At 40.0% G+C, this 26,898-nt stretch overlaps 1 protein-coding gene across 2 annotated transcripts in view; it reads left to right on the top strand.

Moving 5' to 3' along the window:
- Positions 1–26,621, top strand: part of PDE7A (phosphodiesterase 7A) — a 66,997-nt gene extending 40,376 nt beyond the window's left edge. The window contains exons 4-13 of one of the 2 annotated variants that reach the window (XM_016198883.2): positions 2,894–3,045; positions 4,737–4,800; positions 11,826–11,921; positions 13,701–13,801; positions 16,326–16,457; positions 16,679–16,770; positions 19,697–19,760; positions 20,281–20,377; positions 21,272–21,352; positions 24,809–26,621. In XM_016198883.2, the coding sequence (XP_016054369.2) occupies positions 2,894–3,045; positions 4,737–4,800; positions 11,826–11,921; positions 13,701–13,801; positions 16,326–16,457; positions 16,679–16,770; positions 19,697–19,760; positions 20,281–20,377; positions 21,272–21,352; positions 24,809–25,017 (1,088 nt within the window). In that variant the 3' untranslated portion in view covers positions 25,018–26,621. Of the gene's footprint in view, positions 1–2,893; positions 3,046–4,736; positions 4,801–11,825; positions 11,922–13,700; positions 13,802–16,325; positions 16,458–16,678; positions 16,771–19,615; positions 19,761–20,280; positions 20,378–21,271; positions 21,353–24,808 lie in introns of both variants that reach the window. The other variant, XM_016198882.2, reaches the window with a different exon arrangement.
- Positions 26,622–26,898: the final 277 nt, after the last annotated feature.

Genomic DNA, 26,898 nt, shown 5'->3' with positions numbered 1-26,898 from the left:
TTATCCATATGTGCTAAATGTAAAAACTCTTCCAAGAAAATGTGTCTCATAGATAGAGATGAGTGTACTCATTCTGTATTAACAGTAGGCTTTCAGATATAGCTCCTGTTCTTTTTGAGGAAAATTAAAGAAAGGGGAGGTTAGAATATAGGTCTTCAGATTTTTTTTATTCAATTATTATTCACCATGACCTTGCCCTAGAGTTAAAACCTTACAGCACTGAATTTAAAAAAAAAAATTTTTAAACAGTCTCCAAGGGTAATTCATAATTATATGCATCTAAATGATTTTTATGGTTTTACGGTGGCAGATTCAGTGACTGGAGGGCTCCCTCTTGTGGACCATTAAAGCAAGTCTCAAGATCCAAAGGCTTTTTTTGTTAATACCTTCTTCTGTCTCATAACTAAGTATCAGTGAAGTTTTCTGCTGTGCCATTGAGATGACAGAGAAGAGGGTCTGTGGAGAGCTGGGAGGAATACTGCCAGAGATGTGTTGATTCTCCATCCCTTTTGTTTCTTTAACCGATTGCCTGTATTGCCTATCTACTTTCTAATGTGAGGGAAAAGCAAGAGAAAAGTATTGCTTCTGAATTTGCCTGCTATCCCACATTTCATTTTTTTGGCTCAGAGAAGCTAAGACTGAGTGACTGGAAGTAATTCCTGTGATCATTAAGTAACATCGCTCATTTAGTTTTGGTGGAGGCTGATTAGTTTGTTCACAGTCACATAGCGAGGTAATGTGATATTTTAAGAGAGAACCAGCAAAGCCAGCAGCTCTTTAATAGTAACTTGATTAATTCATGGAACCTGTTGGCTTTCTAAGCTGGATTGGAATGTAGGTAACCATGTAAACTAGAACAAGCCTGGGACTTAAATAGTCCTAGCCTGGCAAAGGCTGGGCCTTAATAAAGACAACTTTTATCTGTTGTGTATTATGCTATGAAATAAATAATGGAGTATCTCATATTATAGAATGAGCTCATGAGAATACTGGTAATAGGGTCAGACTTTATGTATTATGGTCAGAGAGTGAAGTTTAGTAATTATCTAAATTAAAGTGCTCATTAAGTTCTTAGAGTCACTGTTTTCTGTTCCCAGTGCCCTCTTTTATATATTCCTAATTACTTATACAACTTGATGCTCTTCTCTGAGTAGCCTCTACTTGCTTGTTTCAATATAAGAATTTTAGTCCTAATTATCATAGGGAGCGTGTGCGTACACATGCGTGCGTGTTGTGTGTAGAGGGAAAGAATCGGGGGGGGGGGCGAGGAACAAACCTGAAGAAACTAAAAATGCCTGTCTTCAGTGAGTTCATCATGCTTCATCCTTGATTTATAGTTATTGATTCCTTTCCTTAGGTCATATTTTGGAAGCTCTTCTGGAACAGTTATCTAATTTTCTTTTAGAAAACTTAGTCTCCAGTTTGGCATTGTGTTTTCAAAGTCATTGATGTGTGTGCTCCTATGTGCTGATTCTACTTCTGAGGGTTTATTTTAAGGGAAACAGTCAGGATGTGCTCACAGATTGAGCTATAAGAATGTCTATTTCAGAATTGTTTGTAAGAAGAACGAAGGTTAGAAACAGCCTAACAGCAAGAATTATGTAAAGGGGACTCACCCTGGAGTACAAAGTTAAATATTTTACGTGCCACACTTGGCCTGTGATCTGGGCTGAGGAGAGAGGTAGGTGCAGTTCCCCAGCGCCCAATTTAGAGAAATAGCAGAGGCATGTTTGTAAGAAGCAGGCTTTCTCTGGCAGAGAAGAAGAGAGCAGTTTGGGTAGTAAAGCTTGGAGGGCTTCTCTGCTCTCTCCTAAAACTTCACTTTGCTCTCTCCTAAGACTTCACTTGCATTTGTGTTAAGAACTTGGTGTAAAGGATTAGTCCAGAAAAATTCAGCCCATTCAGTAATGACTCTTTAAAACAAAGAAACAGGCACATCAGGTAATTAAGCAAAACAGTGTAAGAGAGCAGCAGACCGAAACAGTGATTGATAAGCACTTTATGAAGAAGGTTGCCATCAAACTGATGAAAATTGTGACCAAATTTTCTACCGTCCACTTTAAAAACTACATGAAGCAATAACTTCATTGTAAAGAACAACTCCAAGAAATCAGGGGAAAAGATAAGACAACAAAAGTAACTGAAACATGTACATTCAGAATCAGGAAATAGAAGGAGCAAATGTTTCAACATATCTCAGAAATGAGGACATTTGGTAGGAATACAAGGTAATGAACATAGCAGATAGAAATGGGAAAACAGAAAGAAACAAGTAGTTTAAAAGATTTGGGGAGAACATACTTGAGATGTAGCAGATGGGCAAAGGTGTTTCAAGATAATAGTCTCTGAATAATAAAACTAAAATAGTGGAACAGAATTAATATTTAGAGACATAATTCAAGAAAACTTTTCAGCAATAACAGAATAAAATTACCTTAAGGAAATACAGTATTTGAAATGATACCTCATTAGGATTTGAGATGTTTTAGTGGTGTAATTGTTCAAGTCTCAAATGTAACTTGGGACCTGGTTTCTCAAGATGAAGCGTAATTTCAAGCTAGATTTTGTCTTTCTGTTCCATAATGTGTGTGTAGTGTACTGCAGCAGTAGGGTGAGAAATGATACCTAGAAGTTAAAAAAAAAAAAAAAGCCGATTATTAATTCGGCCTCACTCCTCATTAGCTTCCTAATTGCTGTCCAAATTGGCCACTTACCCCTTCATTTTTAGTTCTTTCATAGGAATGCAAATAAAGTACCCCTTCTCTCCTAGAAATGTGGTATAATGATTGATTGATTTAACAATTATTTGTGTGTAACTAGAAAAGGGGTGTTACAAGGTAGTAGACGGACAGTGTTGACTTGCTGTACTCACCACCTACTACTTCTCTTTCAGCTCAATCTGAAATTGAAGTTTCTGTGTCTGCAAGGAACATCAGAAGGTTACTGAGTTTCCAACGGTATCTTAGATCGTCACGCTTTTTTCGTGGTACTACCGTTTCAAATTCTCTAAACATTTTAGATGATGATTATAATGGACAAGCCAAGGTGTGTATAGCTTTTTCAAGAAATGCTAACTTTTTGATAAGTTTAATGAAGCTGCTTCCCATCTGATACTTATTTATAGAGCCTTTTTTTAATATGTGAAAATCAGTTGAGCCCATTTTCCAGGTTTTTTGTTAAGAGCAAGGGAAATTTCTGAAGTAACTGAATAAATAAAAATGTTTTTATTTATTATAACATTAAGTAACAAGTAGAGCAACCGAACATTGAACTGTAAGATTGCAAGGCTCTTAATGCTGGGAAGAATATTATGCACAATCTGGTTTAATTTCTGTATTCAAAAGATAAGGAAACTGTGGCCTAAGGAGCAAATGGGACTTATAGCTTTGATTATAGGTAAACCAGCACAGAAAGTTAGGGCTCTTGACTTCCAAATGATTTCCAGTCTCTTACATCAATGAAATATTTTGAGGATTTAGGTGTTTCTTAATTAAACCCAGTGATTGTGAGCATTATTTTCTTTGCCTAGTTTAAAAGAAATGTCTTAATGAAGGTGGAAGGTTACATGAGCTTGTTTTTGATCAAATGAGAATTTTTAATCTTACGTCTCTATATTTTTAGAATTATCTTGGTCTTAATATTTTAGGCCAGATTTTATAAGTTTGTGTAGATAGGGCTGGAGTACCTTTATGATGACATTAAAGTAGAAAAACTTGCTTCAGTGGAAAGTGTTTGTGCTTTCTTTAAACTTTAAAAAGTTCACAAGGTCTTCTGTTTAGAATGAGAATATCGATCTGTGTATGATTGGTTCTGGATACTAGCACAATTAATCTCTACTAGTAGTCTTAGTATTGCTTATGTTGATCTATTTATAAACGTATACAACAATGAAATGTTGGAAACAAAATTCATTTTTTTCTTAAAGTCCACAAAATTTTCAAGTTATAAGTATATAGTGTAAAAATATAATCTATTTGGTTTTTAAGGTCACTGTGGAATTTATTTGTTTGGCTGAAATACACATCAATCTAAAAATTAATGTAGTAAATGCTACTGTTTTATAAGGATATTTAAAGAATATGAATAAATACCCATAAGTTGGGAGTGTTTTCCAAAAAATAGGAATAACATAATTTAAGCATAGCAGAGTACAGTTGTCAGATGCCTAGGCTCCAGAATCAGACCTCCTGATTTAAGACCCCAGCTCTATTGCTTTCTAGCTGGGCAAGTTAGTTCCTTTTTGCTTGTTTCCCCATCTATAAATGAGACTTGAAAACAGTGCCTACTTGGTAGGGTTGGTGTGAAGAGTAAGAGGAATAAAGCACTTTTAACAGTACCTGGAATATAGTAAGTACTCAGTTGTTATAACTTATTTTTACTAGATTTTAAAAATCTAGTTTCTAGACCATGCAACATATGAACCACACTTCTGTGATGTTAAATTATGTTAGAATTCTTGAAAGTTTGTGGGAGTATAGGAACAAGTTATAAAAAGCACTAACCTTACTTATACATTTATTCATTGCAAAACAAAATGATATTTGGTTTTTCAAATTGAGCCTTTAGACATTTTTTGGAGCCTGCTGGAAAGGCAATGATTAAAAGGACAATGATGTATAGCATTTCTTACAGTAAATCAATCACTTTCCATTTTCATTAACTTCTCTATGAACCATCTACAAAAGATAGTGTTATTGAAATTAAATTACAGTAGGAATGTTTGGTTTTCATTTCAGTGTATGCTGGGAAAAGTTGGAAATTGGAATTTTGATATCTTTCTATTTGATAGACTAACAAATGGTAAGTGAAGACTTTGACTTACTCAAATTAATGTGTTCTCTAGCTACTGCACTGCCGCACGGCCCCTGGCGGGTTGCTGCTCCCGGCTACTTAGGTCAGGAGCCCTCTGCTGGGGGGGAGCATCATTTTGTGTCCTTATGACTGACCTATAAGCCTGGAGTCAGTCTCATAAACGTAGTTTTTGATTATTACTCTTAGCGGTAATCAAAAAACCAGTGGCCATCACTTGGCCACTCCTTAAGGCTGCTATCGTTAATAACCCCAGTGCACGTTATTATCTCGTGTACCGGATTTTCCTTTTTTGTTTCTTTTGGATTGTGGCCATTTACAGTGACATCTTGTGATACTGTATCCCAGCTTCGATAGGTGCGGAGACGGGGTAGATCCCGACCTCCCGGGAGGCGCCCCTTCCTCCGCGCCGCCTCCCAGGCTTTTCTTCCTCCGCGCGCCCGGGCGGGCGTGGTGCCTCCCTCCGGCTGCGCCCCCTGGCGGCGGGGGGGGGGGGGCAGGTCTCCAGGGGGCGGGTCAGCCTGCGGGCGGTGAGTGGTTTGGAAAAACGGGCGATTCTGCTCTGTTCACCCCCTCCCCGATTTTTTTGTTTTGGGGGAGGGTTCGTGTCTCCTCATTCTCTTTGGGGATCAGTTTTATTTAGGGTAAATTTTTTGGCATAAACAACTACGTGTAGTTCAAGTGGACTTGAGCCTTGTGTCTCAGTGTCGTCTTAGTAAATGAAGCGGAGTGGAGAGCACACGGGGAGCCAGCCCGGCCCTTCAGAGAGAGCCCGAGGCTCCTGCTGGGCTCGGGAATCGCTGTTTCTTACTTTCCTTTGGAATGCAGCTCCTTCCGTGAGGAAGCCACGTGCGGGGAAAGGGGGTCAGGGGGGGCGTGGCTTCCCGGCGCCGCGCGTGTCCCGCGGAGCCGCGAGGCGCGCGGAGTGGAAGCACCTGTGAGCGCCTGTCTGTCCGGTGACTGCCGACAGAAATGGGCAGAACTGTGAGGACGGCGCGGGCGCCGGGTCAGCGGAGCCTCGGCCGCTCCCCCGCCCTTTTGCGGCCCCTCCCCCGCTCCCCGTGCGGGCTCCTCCCCGCGGCCGCTCGCTGCTCCCGCCGCTGGAGTGTCGCTTATCTCAAGATAACAGGAAAAAACAGGTGATTCTGCTCTGTCGCCCCCCCCCCCCGCGCCCGATTTTTTTTTTTGGGGGGGGGGGAGAGTGTTCATGTCTCCTTATTCTCTTTGGGGATCAGTTTTATTTAGGGTGAGTTTTTTAGAAAACCTCCAAGGCTTAGCTTATAAAACTGCATGCTCTACAGTTATTACTCGTATGTGGGACATTTGTCACACCTTGGAACGCCGACCTTTCTGGATTCTGCGTGTGGGCCGTGCCGGTCGGGTGGTGCGGGGCGCGCAGGGCGGGGCGGAGGGGAGGCCCGGGCCCCCGTAGCTCATCAGCTCCTTTTGGAGCAGGCGCTCGGTTGGGGGAGCCGCCCCCCTGATTCGACAGCCGGTGGCACAGGGGTTCCGCCAACTGCAGCCGCCGGCTCTCGGGGCTTCTGCACGCGGAGAGTCCCGGGGGCAGCCCGGGCAGCTCCTTGGGCGCGCTGCTCGGTCAGCACTGCCTCCCTTCCCAAACCGCTCAGCCTGACCGAGCTCTGGATGACACCAGGACACGAGGACACGGCATCCAAGTGTATTGTTGTCCCCTCTTGCTTTTGATCCCGTGCTCTCTGTATTTCTTGCCCTGGTATTTTTCCAAATGATACTGTGACGGCCGTCAAGACACATGGCCCCTGGCTGGTCCGCTGCAAGGAGGAAAGCAGGATACATCTGATGTTCCTTCCACAGGAATGAGAGTGAGGTTACATGAGATGGCAAGATGCGCTTGTCACCCCTGAAAGTACCTGGCGCCTGAGGTCCTTGTCCCCGGGCCTGTGTCCTGGAGGTAGCCTAGCCCTGTAGTCTCCGTCTGAATCACCTTCTGGAAACCACCAGGGGCCATTGTACCTTTGGCAGTTCTGTCCTCTGATATGTCTTTATGAAGGTAGCTTTTTCATAAGTACAGTTTTTCCCCCAAGAAAGTGCCTGTTTCCACTTTCATATAAAATAAGTTCCCCTGTGCCCGTGTCCTGTTTAACACGTCATCTGAGCATCACTTGTTCTGAAACGTTTCCTTGATTTGTGTCTTTGTTCACTGGTGTCGACATAGTTGGCATCTTATAAACAAAGTGAGAAAAAAACTTTACGTTAGCTTTTCGATTCCACGTGGGTGGTACGCTTTAATGGGCTGGTTCTTGTCACACTCCTGTGATGTTGTTGGTGGAGCCCGTTATGGAAGAGCTTACACGTGTTTCTCACTGCAGCGTGCCCAATTCCAGAAAGGGCATTTTACTATTAGATTGCAGCCTTCCCGAAGCTTATTCTACGCCCTAGACATTGGTCGTTTGTTTCATTAGGTGAGGGAAAGGATTTTTGGGAGAACACTATCAAAACCAAAATATACAGAATGAATATACATTTTTAAAAATTGAGGTATAATTGACATAACATTATATTAGCTTCAGGTGTATAATGTAATGATAAGATACGAGATATAGATATAAATGTAGATATAGATATAGATATATGGGGCAAAATAATCACCACAAAATGTCTAGTTAACATCTATCACAATACATTATTGCAAATTTCTTGTGACAAGAATTTTTAAGATCTATTCTCTTAGCAACTTTCAAATGTGCAGCACAGTATCCTTAGCTGTAGTCACCATGCTGTACATTACAACTCAGGACTTATTTATATACTTATTTTATAACTGGAAATTTGTATCTTTTGGCCCCCTTTGCCCATTTTTCCACCCCCAGCCCTGCCTCTGACAAGCACAATTTGTTTTTTCTATGTGCTCAGCTTTTGTGTTTGTTTTTTTAGATTCTACATATACCTGAGATTATACGGCATTTGTCTTTCTCGGACTTATTTCACTTAGCATGCTCTCAAAGTCCATGTTGTTGCAGATGGCAAGCTTTTATTTATTTATATATATTTGTTTGTTGAATTTATTGGGGTGCCATTGGTTAATATTATATAGGTGTAAGTGTGCAGTTTTATAACATCATCTGTACGCTGTACTGTGTGTTCACCACCCCAAGTCAAGTCTCCTTCCTTCACCGTATGTCCGCCTTTACCCACTTCTACCTCCCTCCACCCCCTTTTCTCTCTGGTGACCACCATACTGTTGTCTGGGTCTATGAGGTTGTTTTTTGATGTGGGGTTTGTTCTTTTCTTTTTTTTTCTTAATCCCTTCACCTTTTTCATCCAACCCTCATCCCTCTGACAGCTGTGATCTCTGTATCTATGAGTCTGTTTCTATTTTGTTTGTTAGTTTATTTTATTCATTAGATTCCACATGTGAGTGAATCATGTGGTGTTTGTCTTTCTCTGACTGGCTTATTTCACTTAGCGTAATATTCTCCAGGTCCATCCATCTTGTCGTAAAAGGTAAGATTTCCTTCTTTTTAACAACCAAGTAGTATTTCATTGTGTAAATGTACCACAGCTCTTTTATCCATTCATCTACTGATGGGCACTTGGGCTGCTTCTAAATCTTGGTTATTGTAAATAACACCACAATGAATGTAAGGGTACATATATTCTTTCTAATCAGTAGTGTTTTGGGTTTTTTCAGATATATTACCAGAAAGTGGAATACCTGGGTCATAAGGCATTTCCATTTTTATTTTTTTTATTTTGGGGGTAACTCCATACTGCTTTCCACAGTGGCTGCAGCAGTCTGCATTCCCACCAAAAGTGCATGAGGGTTCCGTTTTCTCCACACCCTCACCAACACTTGTTGTTTGTTGACATATAGATCCATGCAAAAGAACAGAGAGCCCAGAAATAAACCCAGGCCTTTATGGTCAAATTAGTATTTGACAAAGGAGGCAAGAACACACAATGGGATAAAGATTGTCTATTCAGTAAATGGTGTTGGGAAAATTGGATGGATACGTGCAAAAAAAGAAAGAAAGAAACCTAGACCATCTTCTTACCCCATACACAAGAATAAAATCAAAATGGATTGAAGACTTAAATGTTAGACTCTAAACCATAAAAATCCTAGAAGAAAACATAGGCAGTTAAATCTCAAACATTTCTCTTAGCAATATTTTTTCTATCTCAGGCAAGAGAAACAAAACAAAAAATAAAGAGATGGGACTACATTAAATTAAAAAGTTTTTGCACAGAAAAGGAAACCATAAGCAAAATAAAAAGACAGTCTACTGAATGGGAGAACATATTCACCAGTGATATATCTGATAAGGGGTTAATATCCAAAATTTATTAAGAACTTATAAAACTCAACACCAAAAAAAAAAAATCCAATTTTAAAAAATGGGCAAAGGACCTGAATAGACACTTCTCCAAAGTGTACATACAAATGCCAATAGACACATGAAAAGATGCTCAGCATCACTAATTGTCAGAGAGATGCACATTGCAGCCACAATGAGATACCACCTCACACCTGTCACAGTGGCTATCAACATTAAGTCAAGCTTTCCTTCTTTTTTATGTCTAACATTCCACTTTTCATATTATTTCAATAACATTCCGTATTCACGTATATCAGTTTCATTCCTCTAGCCATAGACACTTAGGTTGCTTCCGTGCCTTGGCTATTGTAAATAATGCCACAGTGAATGTTGAGATGCCTCAATCCTGTGAGTTTAGTGTTTCAGATGTCTTCAGATAAATAACAGAAGTGAGATTGCCAAATCATATGATAGTTCTATTTTTAATTTTTTGAGATGCCGTTATACTGTTTTTCGTAGTGCTTGCACCAATTTACATTCCCTCGAACAGTGCCCAAGGGTCACTTTTCTCTACATTCTCATCAACACTTCTTGCCTTTTTGATAATCACCATTCTTACTGGTGTGAGGTGACATCTCATTGTGGTTTTGATATGTGATATTGAGCATCTTTTCATATGTCTGTTGACCATCTGTATGTCAGATGGAAAAATGTCTTTTCAGATCCTCTGCCCATTTTTTAATTGGATAGTTTGTTTGAATATACATTCTGAACTATCTATGAATATACCCAAAGAAAATTTGTTTGTTACAACAGTAGTAGCAGAAATATAGTTCACTTTCCCACAAATACTTCCAAACCGCACGGGCTCATGTTTGTACCAGTAGAGTGTTATCAGGATTTGAATGCATTTTAACATTTAATTTCATAAAAATAAAATATTTGAAATGTAGGTTTCCCCCCCCCTTTTGAAGGCGATATGCCAGGTAGTTTTGAAAAAGAATCTCTTTTGGGCTGCCACATTCTTTATAGTGTTGCCCATGCAAATATTCTTCCAGTTAATTTACTTTTTTCCTCAGCCATGGGCTTCTGTTGACAATTGTTTAGGCAGTTTTAGATAATGAGTTTAGTCCAATAGTTCTTTATAATTCTTCATAAATACTATTACTAAAAATTTTCAGTATGGGACTAGTTACGTCTTTCATTCATTTTTGTAAGAATCAGATTTTTTTTAGAGAATACTAGAATTGTGTTTATGTTGTTATTGTCCGAACTTTGGTGGTAATTATGAGCTTAAACCCCTTTAAAACACATAGTCTATTTAATCATTAATATAGCATATAGGTGCTATAGAGAAAATCTTCAAAATGTTGAGAAATATAATGGAAGGTATAAAAAATGGAGAGTTGTATCTTGGGAGGAGAAACTAAACATTATAAAAATGGTAGTTTTTCCAAATTTCTACACTTGGTGTGACTCCAGTGTCAGTGACAAAGGAGTAGAAGTTGAGGATGAAGATAAACCCCAGTGCATGTAGCAACACTTCCAAAAAACTTTGCCCTGTAAGGGCAAAGAGGGTGACAACTGGAGGGGCCAAGAGAGTTGGATATTCTTTGTTGTTTCAAAGATAAGAGAATCTAGAGCACGTCTGAGTGCTGATCTTACTGGGACAGTATATGGAGGGGAAGGAGGAGGGGGCGATGTTTTGAATCAGTGGAATTGGGGACTTGGGGTGGTGGTGGGACATTAGTAGATGTATGTGATGGACCAAGGAAGGATCCTGAGAAGCTGTGGGGAGAGAGAGGGATTGGCTCTTGAAAGAAAGGGGGAATTTGAGAGCTTGTATTTTTTTCTGTGAAGTATGAGGCTATTGAGGATGGGGGGGTGAACAGAATGTGGGTATGTCGAAAGTTTGAGAAGAGTAGAGAAAGCCTGAAGATAGGCATTTTGATAAGTGAAATAATCATTTCACTAGAAAAACGTAATAAGATTGCTAGATAGTATTGTCTATAAATTTATAGTGATAGAATTCTGCCTAGTTTTGTGATACCCCCCTTTTTCAGCAACTCTCAGGTTTTCTGCTATAAGTATGGGAGAGGCAAGGATTGAGTTCAGTTTTGATCTTGAAAGAGGAGCTCACTGATCCCTCCTTATAGCCCTATGTGTTTAGAATAAACACAGCCTCCACCTAAGAAGGCTGCAGCCAAGGCACTTGCTCTGGGACATCCCCGTTCAGCTAAAGCCGGTGGTCAAGGGGACGGTTAGGAACTGGTTAAGTGCAGCCATATTTTAAGTGCTTTGGGAAGTTGACTTAAACGTAGTGGGGGGGGGGGGGGAGTGGGGCACCTGTAGTACTTTCAACAATAAAGATTAAAAAAAAAAAAAAAAAGTGAGACAAATTTCAAAGTTTCTATTGATTCTAATTATTTTGGTGTCTTAAAAAAAAAAATCAGTCTATTAAAAAATGTTTATCTTCCAGTTATTTGGTTCTGCAAAAATGAAATGACAAAATAGTTTTTTCTTAGAATGGAGAAAAGATGTGTTATTTGAAGTTCATAACTAGTCTAATAAGATGATGTAAATTTTAGACAAAAAGTAGGAATTAGTACTGTCCATGTTGTATATTCAAAACCTATATTTGGAAAAGCAGTGCAATTATGTTAGCTACTAATATTTCTCTCTCTCTCTCTCTCTCTCCTTTTTTTTTTTTTTTTTTAGGAAATAGTCTAGTAAGTTTAACCTGCCATTTATTTAGTCTTCATGGACTAATTGAGTACTTCCATTTAGATATGGTGAAACTCCGTAGATTTTTAGGTAAGTGATTCTAACTCATTTAGCAGTAGTAAGATTTATACAAGAACTTTTCAAAATTTGGTATCAGCTAGCTATTGCTCTAAAACAAACCACTCCAAATTTAGTGGCTTAAAACAACATGCATTTATTGAGCTCCTGAGTCTTGGGGCTGCCGCATGCTGCTTCTGGTCTGGCTGCCTCTCTTCTGCGTGCCTGCTGTTGACAACCCGCGAGTTGCACGGTGGCTTTGCAGGCCTTGCTGGGGCCTCAGCTGGAACACGGGGCCTGGCTTGGCGCAATTCCATATGGTTTCCTATTAAATTAAAAGAAGGCGGAGGAGTTTGGCACCATAGTAGATTCACATTGAAAACAAAAAAGAAAGAAACCTTTATTTATTTTAAAATAAACTGAGTTTGTTCAGAGTGGTGGCCAGTTTCCAAGAGAGAGCTGGTGAACCGAGACCCCGGGAGCCCTGGGCTCGGCACTGGCCTCCTTGACCTCCCACCTGTGCTGGCTGTTGGAGCAGATCAGGTGGAAATGTACCTGGAGGTGGGAGCTGTGGAGGCTCAGAGCCCTGGATCAGGGCATGGCGAAGAATTGGGACAACTTTGCAGTCAGGTTCTTATGTCAGCCGCAGCTTCCTGACTAACATGACACAATCTCTGTCCCTTTCTAGATGTTTGAAGGCTAAAACTTTAAAAGATCAGTACATTGCACTTAGGCCTCCTGTTTTGACAATAAACTTTAAAGATTATTTGGAATATGTTTCATGTGCAGGGCGATACTTAAGATGCTCCACTAGGAGAAAAGTTAAAGCTTTTCACTGAATAAAATATGTTAGGAAAAAATTGGTAGCATGAGAATTCTTTCTTCTTTAAGTAAGAAGACAGTGTTTTCTTCCCTCTTAAGTACCAAACTAAGATAAATTTATTATGTAGCATTTTTGAGAAGCTTTTAATGCGCATTTTTGAGAAGTTTTTAATGCACATTTATTTATAAATTGCTTATAAAACACATACAAAAATAGGTATTACAGAAGTATTTAAAAAGCGATTTTTAATGATGGGATCAAAGTAAATATAGAATTCCAAGTCTCTTTCCTGCTCACGGATGGTCTATAGTTGCCACCTTGGGGCTGCCGCACGTTACTTGGAGACCACTAGGTTTTAGAATGTCCTGCTGTTGGGCCACAGTGCAGATTTTCTGGTGCTGTGGACAGCTCTCCCTCTAATCCTGGTCCACCTTTTCATGATAGCATAACAGACACAGAGCAAAAAGAAAGGATTAACAGCAAGTCCATCCCTACAAACTGAAATGAATTCCAGATCTAAAATCCCCCTCACTGATGATGTGCTCACTGGTTCATTTTCATATGCCCCAGTATTTACACTGTTTTAGTGTTATGAAGATTTTTGTTCACTGATGAATTTCTAGTACCACCTAGAATAGTGCCTGGCACAATAAATATTTGTTGAATGAATTGTACTGTTTTTACTAAACTGAGAGATTCTTGGTTTCTCAGTTTGATTCACATTTTAAAAGAGAAAAAGTATTTTATAATTTTGACATGAATATGAATACCTTCTCATTTAAAAGTTTCAAACAAGTTATGAGTCAAAATGGTATTGATTTTTTAGGTACACATATGAGTTATGGGTGATTATCATCTCTCTGAATCTGAACAGTTAGCTGATAGACACATGGAAAGTGTCAGTAGAGAACTTGTGATTATCCCAGTTTTTTACTTGTCCATGCATCCCATTTACAGTTAAATTGGGGGATCTTTTTCCTTTGTTGCAGTTATGATTCAAGAAGATTACCACAGTCAGAACCCTTACCACAATGCAGTCCACGCTGCAGACGTCACTCAGGCCATGCACTGTTACTTACGAGAACCTAAGGTAAGATGCAGGTGAAAATCCTAAGAAAGTTTCTTTGCTTTACTTTCAAATACTTTTCGCTAAGTTAGTGATCTGACTCAAAATCAGAAGTTTCCTTCACAAGAATGAGATCTAATGGGATCAAGTTTCCAAAAACAGCTATATTTGTAAGCATAGCAACTGGAGAATTGGGAGATTGCTGGAGGAGCAGCCGGAGGAGGAGTCCAAGTGAGGGCCAGATTGCCGCAGCCTCAGGCACAGTCAGGATGTGGCATTTACACTGTGCTCCCTGAGGGCAGGGACAGCCAATGTGGCTCAGTGGGTGATTAGGGAGCCAGGGAAGAGAAAATTGTGCTGGCCGTTGTGTGAAAATAAACCAGACAAGAGCAGAAATGCAACACAGCTCAAGAGCTGCTTCAGTGCTCCTCGAAAGAGCTCAGCCTGAGCAAGGCAAACAGTTCTAGGGCAGGAGAGGGGTGGACATTGACAAGATCTCTTGGGAATTAGAATGACTTAGATCCGGTGGCCCAGTGCATTTGGGGAAGTGAAGCAGAGGAGGAGTTGGTGACGACTGCCTGGGCAGTTGAATAGAAACTGGAAGTCCTGTGAGAGAGAGAGAGAGAATGCAGTGGAAAAGGAGCCCGTTTTGGGGACAGGGCTGGTAGAGGTGGTGACTTCCATTTTGAATATGTGGAGATAAATGTATTTGTTCAATATCCAAGTGGATGTCTATCTAATAGAGAGTTGGGTAGAAGAGTCCGAAGTATAGGAGAGAAATCAAACTTACTTTCCCTTCACAGAACTTTTAAAAATTCAGTTTTTTCTTTTCATGTTTCTGTTGTTAATGATTCACTCTTTAATCTACCTGAGATTGTTTGATGTCACGTGCAATCATACATTAAATTTTTTTTAGTCTAATTTTGGATTGTTGGATTCTCCCAGGATGGTACATGTCTATTATTCTGCCACTTCCCCTCTGTTTTAGTTATAAGAATATAACACTTGCATATTGCTTAATAAATTGCTTATTCATAAGATATCCACACATGCCCACATGTTTCTGCGTTGTCGGGAGGTTGTTCTTTGTGCAGCGTGCTCCTAGAGTGTGCCTCCGTTCCCCTTGATTAGTAAGCAGTGCTTTAAAAATCTGTATTTTTTAAATGCTTTCACAAATCCTGAAGAGGATATTTTCTTCACCAAATTCTCCCCATTCATTGAACTTCTCTACATACCACTTAGAAGCAATACAAAAATAAATAGCAAATATTATCTTCCTTCAAACAGCTTACAGTTTTTCAGGGTATTCAGGTCCTTAGATGGTGATTTTTTTTTTCAGACTGAGATGAACTTGACACAAGGGATGGAAGAAGATTCATTCCGGCATAGAAAGAAAATATTAAAATTTGAATCAAAATTTACTTTAAAATTTTTCAGTTTTCACCTTTGTTTTATCATGTTCAATATATGTTAGTTTAGTATCATAGTCTATAAGTAAGTGTACTGATATTGGTGGTATATGCTCAAGTTTTTTTACTGCTAGGGCACAAGATCATACAAGTTTAGAGAGCATTAACCTAATGTTACCTAAACAAAAGTACATTTTGCTGCATATTATTATGGCTGACATGTGAGGTGCTGTAGGAACACACATCAGCCATTGCTGGGGAAGGGGCTGCAGGCAGATAACAAGGACTGCTGGGGGTGGTCAGTGGAGCTGGGCCTTAGAAGGTGAGAAGCAGCTGCCAGGAATGAGAAGTGATACATGAAAAGCAGGTGAAACATGTAGCAAGATGATCACTTTTTATCACTGAAATTTTCAGTCAGGTTATAGACTTTTTTTACTGTGATTATTTTGTTGTATCGAGTAAGATTATTAATGATTATTGGCAGTAAAAGGATAATGGTTGGTTTACAAGATTTCCTTTTCTGGTGTGTACATTGTGTACGCTGTTCTGAATGGACCATCCATTGGGAGAGGGTTTTAGTACAGGCTTGACATAGACTCCTGCTCTCTGATTACCCTGCAGCCTTGTTAAACATTAGGACCTCAGAAATAACCTCACTTTTTAGATTCTCAATTGAAATCTAATAAACAATTTGTTGATAAAAACCTGTTAAGAGGGTAAATCTCATGTTAAGTGTTCTTATAGTAAGAATTTTAAACCTCATGAGTCTTCTCTGTTTGGTAGTGGCTGTGGTAATTAATAAAAATACACAAACCTGTGTTTATTGCTTCAAAAGCATTCTTTTTCAAAAAGATGGTTTATACTTTGCCATTTTGATTAAGCTTGTTTAAAATAAAGCCATATAAGGATGAGCTTGGTAAACTCCATGTGGTCAGGGACACTGTCCGATCATGCCTCCCCGCAGTGTCGGGATGAGGCCAGCACTGGCAGGTGCCCAGTGGCCTTAGTGAACAGTCTGAAAAACATGAAAAGGGAGGACACTGTCAACACTGCCATTTGGGGCTAATTCAAAACTATTGTGATGGTACAGAGTTGATTTCACATATGTCTGTAATTAATTATTCTTTTGTCAACTCTAGCTTGCCAACTCTGTAACTCCTTGGGATGTCTTGCTGAGCTTAATTGCAGCTGCCACTCATGATCTGGATCATCCAGGTGTTAATCAACCTTTCCTTATTAAAACTAACCATTACTTGGCAACTTTATACAAGGTTAGTGCAGTTTTATCATCAACATTTAATATTCTTGCATTCCTGAAAATGTTTCATGTTTTCAAGAAGTGAAAGTGGTTCACAAATTCTCACTGAATGTTAGAATTTTAACCCGATTAATATTAAAATTTATTTTAATAATAAATAAAACTAATTATTTTATGTTCAGAAAAAGATTTATTCCCATTAAATTACTAACTCAGCTATGCGTTTTTTTGTAGAATACCTCAGTACTGGAAAATCACCACTGGAGATCTGCAGTGGGGTTATTGAGAGAATCTGGTTTATTCTCACATATGCCATTAGAGAGCAGGTAGGTTGGATTCAGACAAATTTAATTTGCTGTGAACTATGAAAATTAAGTTGGCAAAACAGTTTTATAAAGTTTTAAAAGTTGCATTATTATGTTCAGGTGTTCCACAATTTTCAGTTTTTGTTAAATTTAATGGGTAAATTATTTTACAAATTTGTATCAAAATTTTAGTAATTTAAACCTATTCATTACAGTACAGTTAGTAGTATATTTTTAGTGAATTTTATGAAAGATCATCCCGTAGGTTTGAGTACTATAAAATTCACTCTAAATACACAATGGCTCAATCACAGTTTACTGCTTATTTTTATAGTATTGCATATTTCCATCTTGTGTTAATTTAAATAAAACATTAATTTCTAGGTATAAATCGAATAGAAAGTAAACACTCTGTAAAACAAATAGATTTATTAAATCTATTTTAGGAAGTTTCAAAACTGATAAGTAAAAATCCTGGAGTCACTTCTGGAGCTATAGGATAAAATAATGAATGGAAAGAACAGAAAATACTAATTTTTTAGACTAGATCAGTTAATGTTAAGCAGGCCATTTGAAAGCCTAATAAAAGGCATTAATGTGAATGAGCCCAATATGGTGGGGGTTGTTGACAAAATCTCATATCATTGTCCATAAACAAAAGCTTTTAGTAATGAATGCCTCACAGAGAGAAGATGCACTTAAGAAAGCCATGTAAATGGTTATAGAAACCAAGTAATTCTAGAAAAAGTGAGGCATAAAGTATGTTTGGGTATTAAAATTTAAGTTACTGTCATGGTTCTTTCCTTTTTCCCTTTCATGATTTAAAAACTTGCGTGTTTTGTGTAATGACCATAAGAAAAAAGCTGGACTTTATTTTTTATTTTTTTAAAATCTTTATTCATGGAGACCATTTGGAGTTATGACAGTACCTCTGGTAAGTGAAATTATTTCTTGCTGAGTACAAAAATTGCTTAAACCATACAGTGTTTGTATATAGAAATTATCTTTTCCTTGATTAAGGTAGATTAAAATGTTTGCTTTATTTCTCTTTTTATCATGTTTTGCATTTGATGATTAACCTGTTGAATTCTCAGATTTATTAATACAAGTAAAAACTGAAAATAAGGAACACTACACAATAGCATTCTTTTGTTTTCTTTGTTTTTGTGTGTAATAGTCAATATTGCAAGCCTTTTAATCTGTTGACAGCTCTGATCATTATACAAAGATAATGTTTGCTATGGCCCATTGAAACAAAAGGCAGGAGTTTTTGTTTTGTTTTTAATCCTCACCCAAGGATATGTTTGCTTATTTTAGAGAGAGAGAGGGAGGAAAGGAAGGAGGGAGGGAGGGAGAGAGAAACATCTACGTGAGAGAGAAACATCAATCGGTTGCCTCCACACGTGCCCAGACTGCGGATCGAACCAACAGCCTTTTTGGTGTATGGATGACTCTCCAAACCAACTGAGCCACCTGGCCAGGCAAAAGGAAGGAATTTTTTTTTAAGATTTATTTCTCTTGTTATTTGACTTGAGACAGTATTTTAAAATACCATGTTGGGTTGTTTGTTTGTTTATCTTCACCTGAGGATATTTTTTCCACTGATTTTTAGGGAGAGTGGAAGGAGGGAAGAGAGAGAGACAGAGAAACAGCAATGTGAGAGAGACACATGGGTTGGTTTCCTCCTGCATGTGCCCTGACCAGGGCCTGGGATGAACCTGCAACCCTTTGGTGTGTGGACTGACTCTCTAACCACTGAGCAACATCAGCCAGAGCTAAAATATGTATATTTTTTATTTATATTAACATGTTACCTTTTACCTTCCAGAAAATTTGGGTAGTCATTTAGATAATTGATTGATCCTTGAATATACATATACAGCCATATACAACTGTTGAACTATCCAGGGTTGGGGAACAGCCCACGAAATCATTTGGTCCTACCCTACCAAAGCAACTGCAGGCAGGACTCGAAATGCAGTAAATCTAGGAGATATTTTCATAGCTAATTCTTAAGTTGATAATTTTGTATGGCCCTTTAATGGTGTTATAAATATCCAAATGGCCCTTGGCAAAAAGAAAAAAATTGTTTCCCCACCCTGAACTATACATATACAGTAGTACCTCGGTTTTCGAATGTCTCCGTTGAGGAACATTTCTGTTTACAAATGCCGTAAACCCAGAAGGAAATGCTTCGGTTTTTAAACACGCCTCGGAAGTCGAATATGCCACACACTTCCACTGAGGGCAACAGCTGTCGGCTGTGGATCCCTCAGTTTTCAAACGTTTCAGAACTCGGATGGTCTTCCGGAATGGATTGCATTAAAAAACCGAGGGACCACTGTAGTTGAACCTAACTTTCTCAAACCGTTTGGTGGAATTTCATCAGGACCTATCAGGCATCTTAGTGAGGATGTCTGCAGGAGTCAGTTGAATGGGCTCTTCGTCTTCCTTTTGACACTTCCTTCTCTGCCTTCCAGATCTCAGGTACCAGAAAAGAAACCAAAGTTGTTTACCCTCAGCACATCCCAGTGAAGAACATTCTCAAAACATGTACCAATCTTACCTGTTTTTTTAGGCAAATAATTCCACCTTGGCTGGAAAAATATAGGCACTCTTTTTGGGATATTTGCATATTGGTATTTTCTACAAACTCTCTTGGTTTTAGTTTTGATTATTTTAGTAGGGTTTTTTGTGGGTGCATTCTTTAAAATTCATTTTTTTTGGTGATAGGTTAAAAGTTGAGTTGCAGTTAGAATATCTTAGGGCTCTGTAAAGCTTTCTGAATATTAAGTTTAAGAAAAATCAAGAACTAACTGTTTAAGTGAAAGTCTTGTATTTTTTCTTTATATTTTTCTAATTCCAGGAAACAAATGGAGACTCAGATCGGTGCTTTGATACTAGCCACAGACATCAGTCGCCAAAACGAGTATCTGTCGTTGTTTAGGTCCCATTTGGATAGAGGTGACTTATGCCTGGAAGATGCCAGACATAGGCATTTGGTTTTACAGGTAAAGTGGGGCTTGGAAAGGTTCTACTTCTGGGGTAAATCATGTGATTATTAGAATAAAAGTAAAATATTCTAGTGTAGTGTTCAGAGTGGTTAAATCTTGAGAGAAAGCTGTGGGCTCCCTTCCCTGAAGGAGAGCCCACTCCCGAGAAGGACACCGTCGCTTCTGCATTGTTCGCATTCGGGATTTCTACTGAAAACAATGTTTGCAAAATTAGGGTACCATTAACTAAAAGCATTTTATTTTAATAAGTTCTCATATCTAAAAAATGACAGGGAATTGGATGATTTATTTGTAGCTTTATGGGTAATCCAGGTCTTGTGCTCGGCTATACCATTAGGTTCAGTCTTGCAGCATTTCTGGAGAAGTGATTGGTAGGCTAATAGAATCATAAAGTTAATATAAAAAATGGATTTTCTGTTGCAGTTTTTTTTTTACCCCTATTTAGAGTAGATTTAAACTTAGTACAATTGAAATTTTACTTTTTTTCTTAAAACAATGTTAATACTTTTCTTGCTAGATGGCTTTGAAATGTGCTGATATTTGTAACCCATGTCGGACCTGGGAATTAAGCAAGCAGTGGGGTGAAAAAGTAACAGAGGAATTCTTCCATCAAGGCAAGTTACAGTATTGGTGCTGATTAATCTGTTCAGTTCATTTTCTTAGGATCATATGGATAAAATAAGACATTTATAGGAGTCTGGTGGTAGATACTTGATATTTTTAGTGACAGTTTATAGTAGATGCACATACAACCAATGTACAAATTGAGCATGCTTTTATTTTAATTTTATTTTTTTAAATTAAGTTTCTTTTTTTAAATATCTTTATTGATTTCAGAGAGTGGAAGGTAGAGGGAGAGAGAGAGAGAGAAGCATCAATGATGAGAGAGTTATCATTGATCGGCTGCCTCCTGCACGCCCCCTACTGGGGATCAAGCCCGCAACCCGGGCATGTGCTCTGACCAGGAATCGAACTGCCATCTCCCGGATCCTACCTAGGTTGACGCTCAACCGCTGGGCCACACCTGGCTGGGTGAACATGTTTTCTCTTCTAGTCATCGGCTGTGTATGCATGCATTTATGAATTGACATAGATCAGGTTGGAAATTTTACTGAATGGAAAAATTTCCCTGACCTTCCCCCTCCTGTGTGGCGGGCATGGCCATATGAACGCATAAGACATTTTTGTAATTGAAAGCCAGGAGCCACGGATCTTCATTTTATGCACCTTCCTTTTAGAAATCTAAGATTTAAATTAAAATGCTGACAGAATTCCAGTCTTGTGGTAAAACACCTGGTAAGAGCTTTCCACCACCTCCATTTAATATAGGCTATCAGCTTGGCAACTTTCCCATGTGTGAGTAACTAATGTAGAAGCTGTCCTCTCCAGAGGATTAACTGTGTTACCTTTTTCCTAAGGATTTTACAGGTAAGACGGAGACATTAAGTATACACGTACTTGGGAGGTGTGCTCCACATAATAGTTCTGTCTCCTTTTGTAATTTCTAGGAGACATAGAGAAGAAGCATCAGCTGGTTGTGAGTCCGCTTTGTGACCGTCAGACGGAGTCGATTGCCAACATCCAGATTGGTAACTATGCAGAGATGCAGGCTGGCTAGAAAAATGCCACTGACTTTTAACTTTGTCGAGAGAAAGATACATTTGAAATATAAAATACTACAATTATGCTCATTTCTATTTTTTTAAATAATTTTACATTTTTATCCTTGTTTTTCCTTTTTTAGCACTTACAGTTTACTCTCATTTGACCTTAGGTTGTAAAAAGCATAATTTTTGCAGCGCACGTAACAGTAACTTTGTTTTTGTTCTAAAACGGGAAGAAATGCATAATTTGTTCTTGTGGAAGCTTTTTTGCCTAATTCTGGGGCTGCCCTTCTCTCATGAGAAGGTGGCTGCTGAGCTGTGATGTGAGACCAGTGTGCACTGCTGCTCAGTACACTTCCTTTGTGTCGCTGCCTCTTGGTTAAAGCAGTTCCTCCACCTCTCGCGCTGGCTCTTGAAATCTAGCCTTTAAGTGTCCCTTCAGTCTTCGCCCCAGCGACTTCCCCTTGTTTCCCTAGAGCAGCCTGGGGCCGCTCAGTGTTCCCCAAGCCCACGCTGCTCCTCCTGCCTAATGGACTCCACTTCCCTGTCACGTCCTCCAGCAGCCGCCTCCTCTCTCCAGGTAGCCTGTCCTCTCCCGGCTGACGTGTCTTTCTCAGCTCTCAGGTCCCTCCTGGCCTTAGTAATGTACCCTGAGGCCAGCACAGCGCCTGGAGCAGCAGGCACGGGACCGCGGGGAGGGAACCGTAGCTGGAAAAGGTGTGACGAAGCGGCCGTGTGGACGCTGCAGCTTGTTGCGGGGGGAGCCAGGATTGGCTGACGGGTCGGGCGTATGGGGTAACTCAGCAGCGGGGTTTCGAGGAATGGCTGTAACTTTGGTAGCTGGTGTTGAGTAGGGCCTTTGAGAATTAGGTTGAATGTAGTGAAAATGTGTACACAAACTTCAGAAAGATAAAGTTTCTAGAAATTCAGAAGGTAGCGTGATACTGTGGCATAATACTCTGAAAGGAGGGCTGTGCTGTAGCTCGGAAATTCAGAAATATAATTCCCATTGTAATCGCAAAGGGTCCTTGTGTGGAAGACTTGGGCAGTAACTGACTTGACTGTGGAGGAGAGTCCGCGGGACGCCGTTCTCCTCGGAGCCCAGGTTGGCCAGGAAAGCTGAGGAGGTTCGCAAGAGGATAAGACAGGACGTAGATCTGCTCTGCCTTCTCAAGTAGACTTATCTTCAAACGTAAAAGAATGGATTAAATACAGGAAAGAGGGACTTGAGGCTGGGTGAATGGGTAGTAAATTCACTATAGCTACTTTAAATGTCTTTGCCTGAGCACATTACTCCCTAGATTAATGGGAGAACTTGCAAATGAGATTTCTTAAAATTGCAGTATTTTAAAGGAAAAAGAAGCTAGATGCCTTAAATTGTTCATCTCGGTCTGTAGGTTGTCAGTGTTGGAAAGCTCTAGAATGGATTATCAGAAGAACAGGGAAAGGTAAATGATGATAATAGTTCACATCTACTGACTCCTCACCGCCACCCTAGGAGACAAGTCATGCTGGTATTCTCTTGTTCAGATAGTTTCCCCAGTTTATACTGTTAACAGGCATTAGTCTTTCTCATGTCAAATTCCAGGTAAAATGGGGGTTGAAAAGATTCTGATTCTAGAGTAGATCATGTGACTGTCAGAATAAATTCTGTGCTAAGCAGTGATTACCTGGAGCTAGCATAGTTAGTCAGTAGAGGTCACGTTTAATTAATACAGTTTCCTTCTTTGATAGGAATACTAGTTTCATTGGACGAGCACATGGCATACTGGTTAGAGCAGGGCCCCTGACCGGGCATCCGGTGGGTCCAGAGACGAGCTCAAGCGCGTGGGCTGGTGCAGTTAAGTGGATTCACGAGGGCTGAGCAGCTGGCGGGTCCTGCCCTCCGGGTGGGTGCTGCGTGGCTGTGTCCATGACTCGGCCCATTCATTTTCATCAGATATTAAGACCTAACAGAAAGTTTAGGTTAACATAGAACCAGAAGCGATAATTTGTTAGATATTAGAGGCAGAATCTCAAAGCTTGAAACCATTTGGAACAGTGGGGAGAGTCAAGTAAGATGAGTCACGTAAAACCCGTGACAGTGAGGTTCTGCATTTGGGCACAAAACCCCAGCTGCTCGTGCCTTAGCCGTGGCGCCTGGAAAGGACCGGGCTCTGGGGCTGGTCCAACCTGACACTGCTGGTGTAAGGATGGCTGCCCAAAGCTGCGGTGTCTGGCTCCGTAGTGACATCTTTCTGCGTTTGCCTCTTCCTCCTCACCAGAGCCTGGCTCCTTGAGGGCCGGTCCTGTCAGCTTCATTCCTGGCCCTGCCCGGCTACCCTAGAACAGTCTGGCACATAGGTGCTCAGCGAATGGGTGTGGAGGGAGCAGAAGAAATGAAAGGAAGCCTCGTTCTTGTACTTCAGATTCTGTAATTTGTACACTTAAAAAAATTCAACCATCAGACCAGAGACTGGTTTTCTAATTAAAAATAGTGGGTGCTGACTACTTTAATTTCAGTGAGATTTCTTGGCTGAATGGAACCTGTGTTGTCTGTGGTCAGCATGGTCTTTTGCTGCAAACAGAAGTTTCTGGAGATAAAGAAAATTTAAAAACTGGTTTACACAAGCAGTGATAGAATTTGAATGTACACTTTTCCTGTCCTTAACAGATCAAAAGTTAGGAAGATAGTGTTATTTGTTTCTCCTAATATGTATGATTTCATTGATAGGTATTTTCTGGGAGGCCTCATTTCACCATGTGTGAGACACTCGGTAGTATTAAATCAGATATAATGTACACTTGAGTGCTATTTAAAGATGCAAACAGTCCTGAAATCACTCCTTTTCCTTTGCTGACTGTGAATTAAGGAGATCAGTATATGGGTTGCTTATAAAGTAGGACCCTAATCTCCTCTGTTCTTTCTTTCATTTCTTCCGTTTCCCCCCACACACATAATTTTTGTCAGGAGTTTTGGCTTATGAATTCTGAAATAAAATGGCTTATTTTAGTCATGACCAGGTGTGAAGATTACCATCCCTGAGGGTAGAAAGAGGGAAATCGCCTCGCCCCCTGCTCCCCTTCATTCAAGCCTGAGCCCCACAGTCCTGGAGTAGACACCCCTTAGCCTTGGCTGTCTCACTGGAACTGTCCCACACATTGTGTTCCACCCGCTGTCCTCAGAGTCAGTAAGGCCACTGCGTGTTTGCTTCAGTAGAAGGGCGTGGTCGTGCAGCTGAGAGGAGTCATCAGAAAAGATTTGATGTTTGTCAGTTCACCTTTAAATTACTTAAGAAACACATTCTTCAGAGAAGATTTGTAAATTTACATACACATTAAACTTTTTGAAAAATAAGATGTAGGTAATATTGGAATAGGACTTAAGAGAGTAAACAAAGTAGAGATGGTTTAAAGATAGTTTCAGAACATATGTTGATACCTTTTCTCTTTTTTCTTAAGGTTTTATGACTTACCTAGTGGAGCCTTTATTCACAGAATGGGCCAGGTTTTCCAATACCAGGCTGTCCCAGACGATGCTCGGGCACGTGGGGCTGAATAAAGCCAGTTGGAAGGGACTGCAGAGGGAGCAGTCCAGCAGCGAGGACACCGAAGCTGCCCTTGAGGAGTTGAACTCACAGTTATTACCTCAGGAAAACCGGTTGTCATAGCCCAGAGTCAGTGCATCAGGCTGCCCCCTGGAAATTGTTAGAAATGTGAAGTGGGGGCTGGAGGTGAGGGAACCAACTCGGCCGCCCAGGTTTCCAGTTCCAGCTGACTGGGTGCTGTGAGCATTTTTCATGTCCAGGATGCCCTCTTTTGGATCATTTGAACCCACTTTTTAATGATGAGACCTGAACATACAGCAATATGGAGTTGGCTCTCACGTGAAACCTTGAATCCGCAAAGCCCAGCAGGAGTGAATCCGGAAGGAGAAACAAAGGAGGTTTTGTGGAGTGACTCGTGTTTCTCACAGCGTTTATTCTCTGAACCATGAAACTTGAACTGAATCTTTCAGCAGAAATCTCTTGGAATTTAACCAGTCTGATGCAACATTGTGTATCTGTCCCTTCCACCGAGTTCTCTCTGAAAAATGGAAATGTGAAGTGCCCAGCCCCTGCTGCCTCTGGCGAGACTCGATGTTTACAAATCCACTCTGAAATACTGGTTCTAAACTGCCTTGGAGCATAATTGCGAAGGAACCACTAAGAATTTTAAAGATCAAACTTTAAACTGCAGCTCCTTCCCCCTGGTTTGCCTTTTTTCTTCTTTGGATGCCACCAAAGCCTCCCATTTGCTCTAGTTTTACTTGTGCACTGGAAACTGTGCATTAGCATAGAGTACGCCAAGCTTTCCCTCCAGTGCTGTTTGGCAGAGCCCTTTTTTAAACTATTAGTTTTGATTTGGGGCGGGAGGGGAAGAACACCAGTGTCCTAGCTGTATTATGATTCTGCAGTGGAGACATTGCATGTTGTTTTCACTACTGTACACTTGACCTGCACATGCAAGAAAAGGTGGAATGTGTAAAACACCATAATCAGCTCAGGGTATTTGCCAATCTGAAATAAAGTGGGATGGGGAAGTGTGTCCTTCAGAGCAAGGGTACTAAAGTCCCTTTCGCTGCAGTGAGAGGTATGTTGTGTGTGAATGGGCGGATGTGTGTCTGTGTGCATGTTGTGCATGTGTGACTGTGCATGTGTTCTATTTATCCATGTGGGAAAGGTTGGACATGTATGCTTTTATTTATTTTAGAATGTGATATAATGAGCAGCCACACCTGGGGGGAGGGCGGGGAGGGAAGCTGAACAGATTGCTCCAGTTGCCTTAAACTATGCACAAAGCTAAGTGACCAAACTTCTTGTTTTGATTTGAAACAAGTGCATTGTTTTCTTGTCTCCCCCTTCCCCCCTTTTTGATGAAACATTACCCTTTGATGGGCCTTTTGATGTGAACAGATGTTTTCTAGGACAAAAATCTAAGGACTAATTTTAAACTTAAAACATTCCACTTTTGTAATTTGTTTTAAATTGTTTCATGTATAGTAAGCACAACTGTAATCTAGTTTTAAGAGAAACCAGTGCTTTCTTTTAGTTTAATTGTATTTCCCTTGTTACTGTAAAAGACTGTTTATTAATTATGTTTACAGTTTGTTGCAACAGCCATTTCTTGGGAGAAAGCTTGAGTGTAAAGCCATTTGTAAAAGGCTTTGCCATACTCATTTTAATATGTGCCTGTTGCTGTTAAATTTTGATAAATAAAAACCTATCTTTTCACATTTTATCTTTGATATTTACCTTATAATTAACCCTTTGGAAATCATAACCCTAAATTACCAGGAGGTCAAAGATGTAGCTTCTTGGCTGTGGCATTCACTCATCACGTGTTTGTTCAGGCAGAGCTGGGCGCAGACACAATCCTGTGGGGTGATCTGCACTCACCACTGAGCAGACCGAGGCCCTGGTGACGAAGTCTGCTCAGAGGTCAGCTTTGAACCCAGACCTCTTGACCCCACAGCCTTTTGTTCCCACAGCTGGAAATTGCGTAAGATTTAG

The sequence above is a fragment of the Miniopterus natalensis genome, chromosome 16, assembly GCF_054644295.1.
Source record: "Miniopterus natalensis isolate mMinNat1 chromosome 16, mMinNat1.hap1, whole genome shotgun sequence".
Taxonomy (NCBI): domain Eukaryota; kingdom Metazoa; phylum Chordata; class Mammalia; order Chiroptera; family Miniopteridae; genus Miniopterus; species Miniopterus natalensis.
The sequence above is the reverse complement of the archived record's forward strand: the minus strand, read 5'-3'. Positions and strand labels throughout refer to the sequence as shown.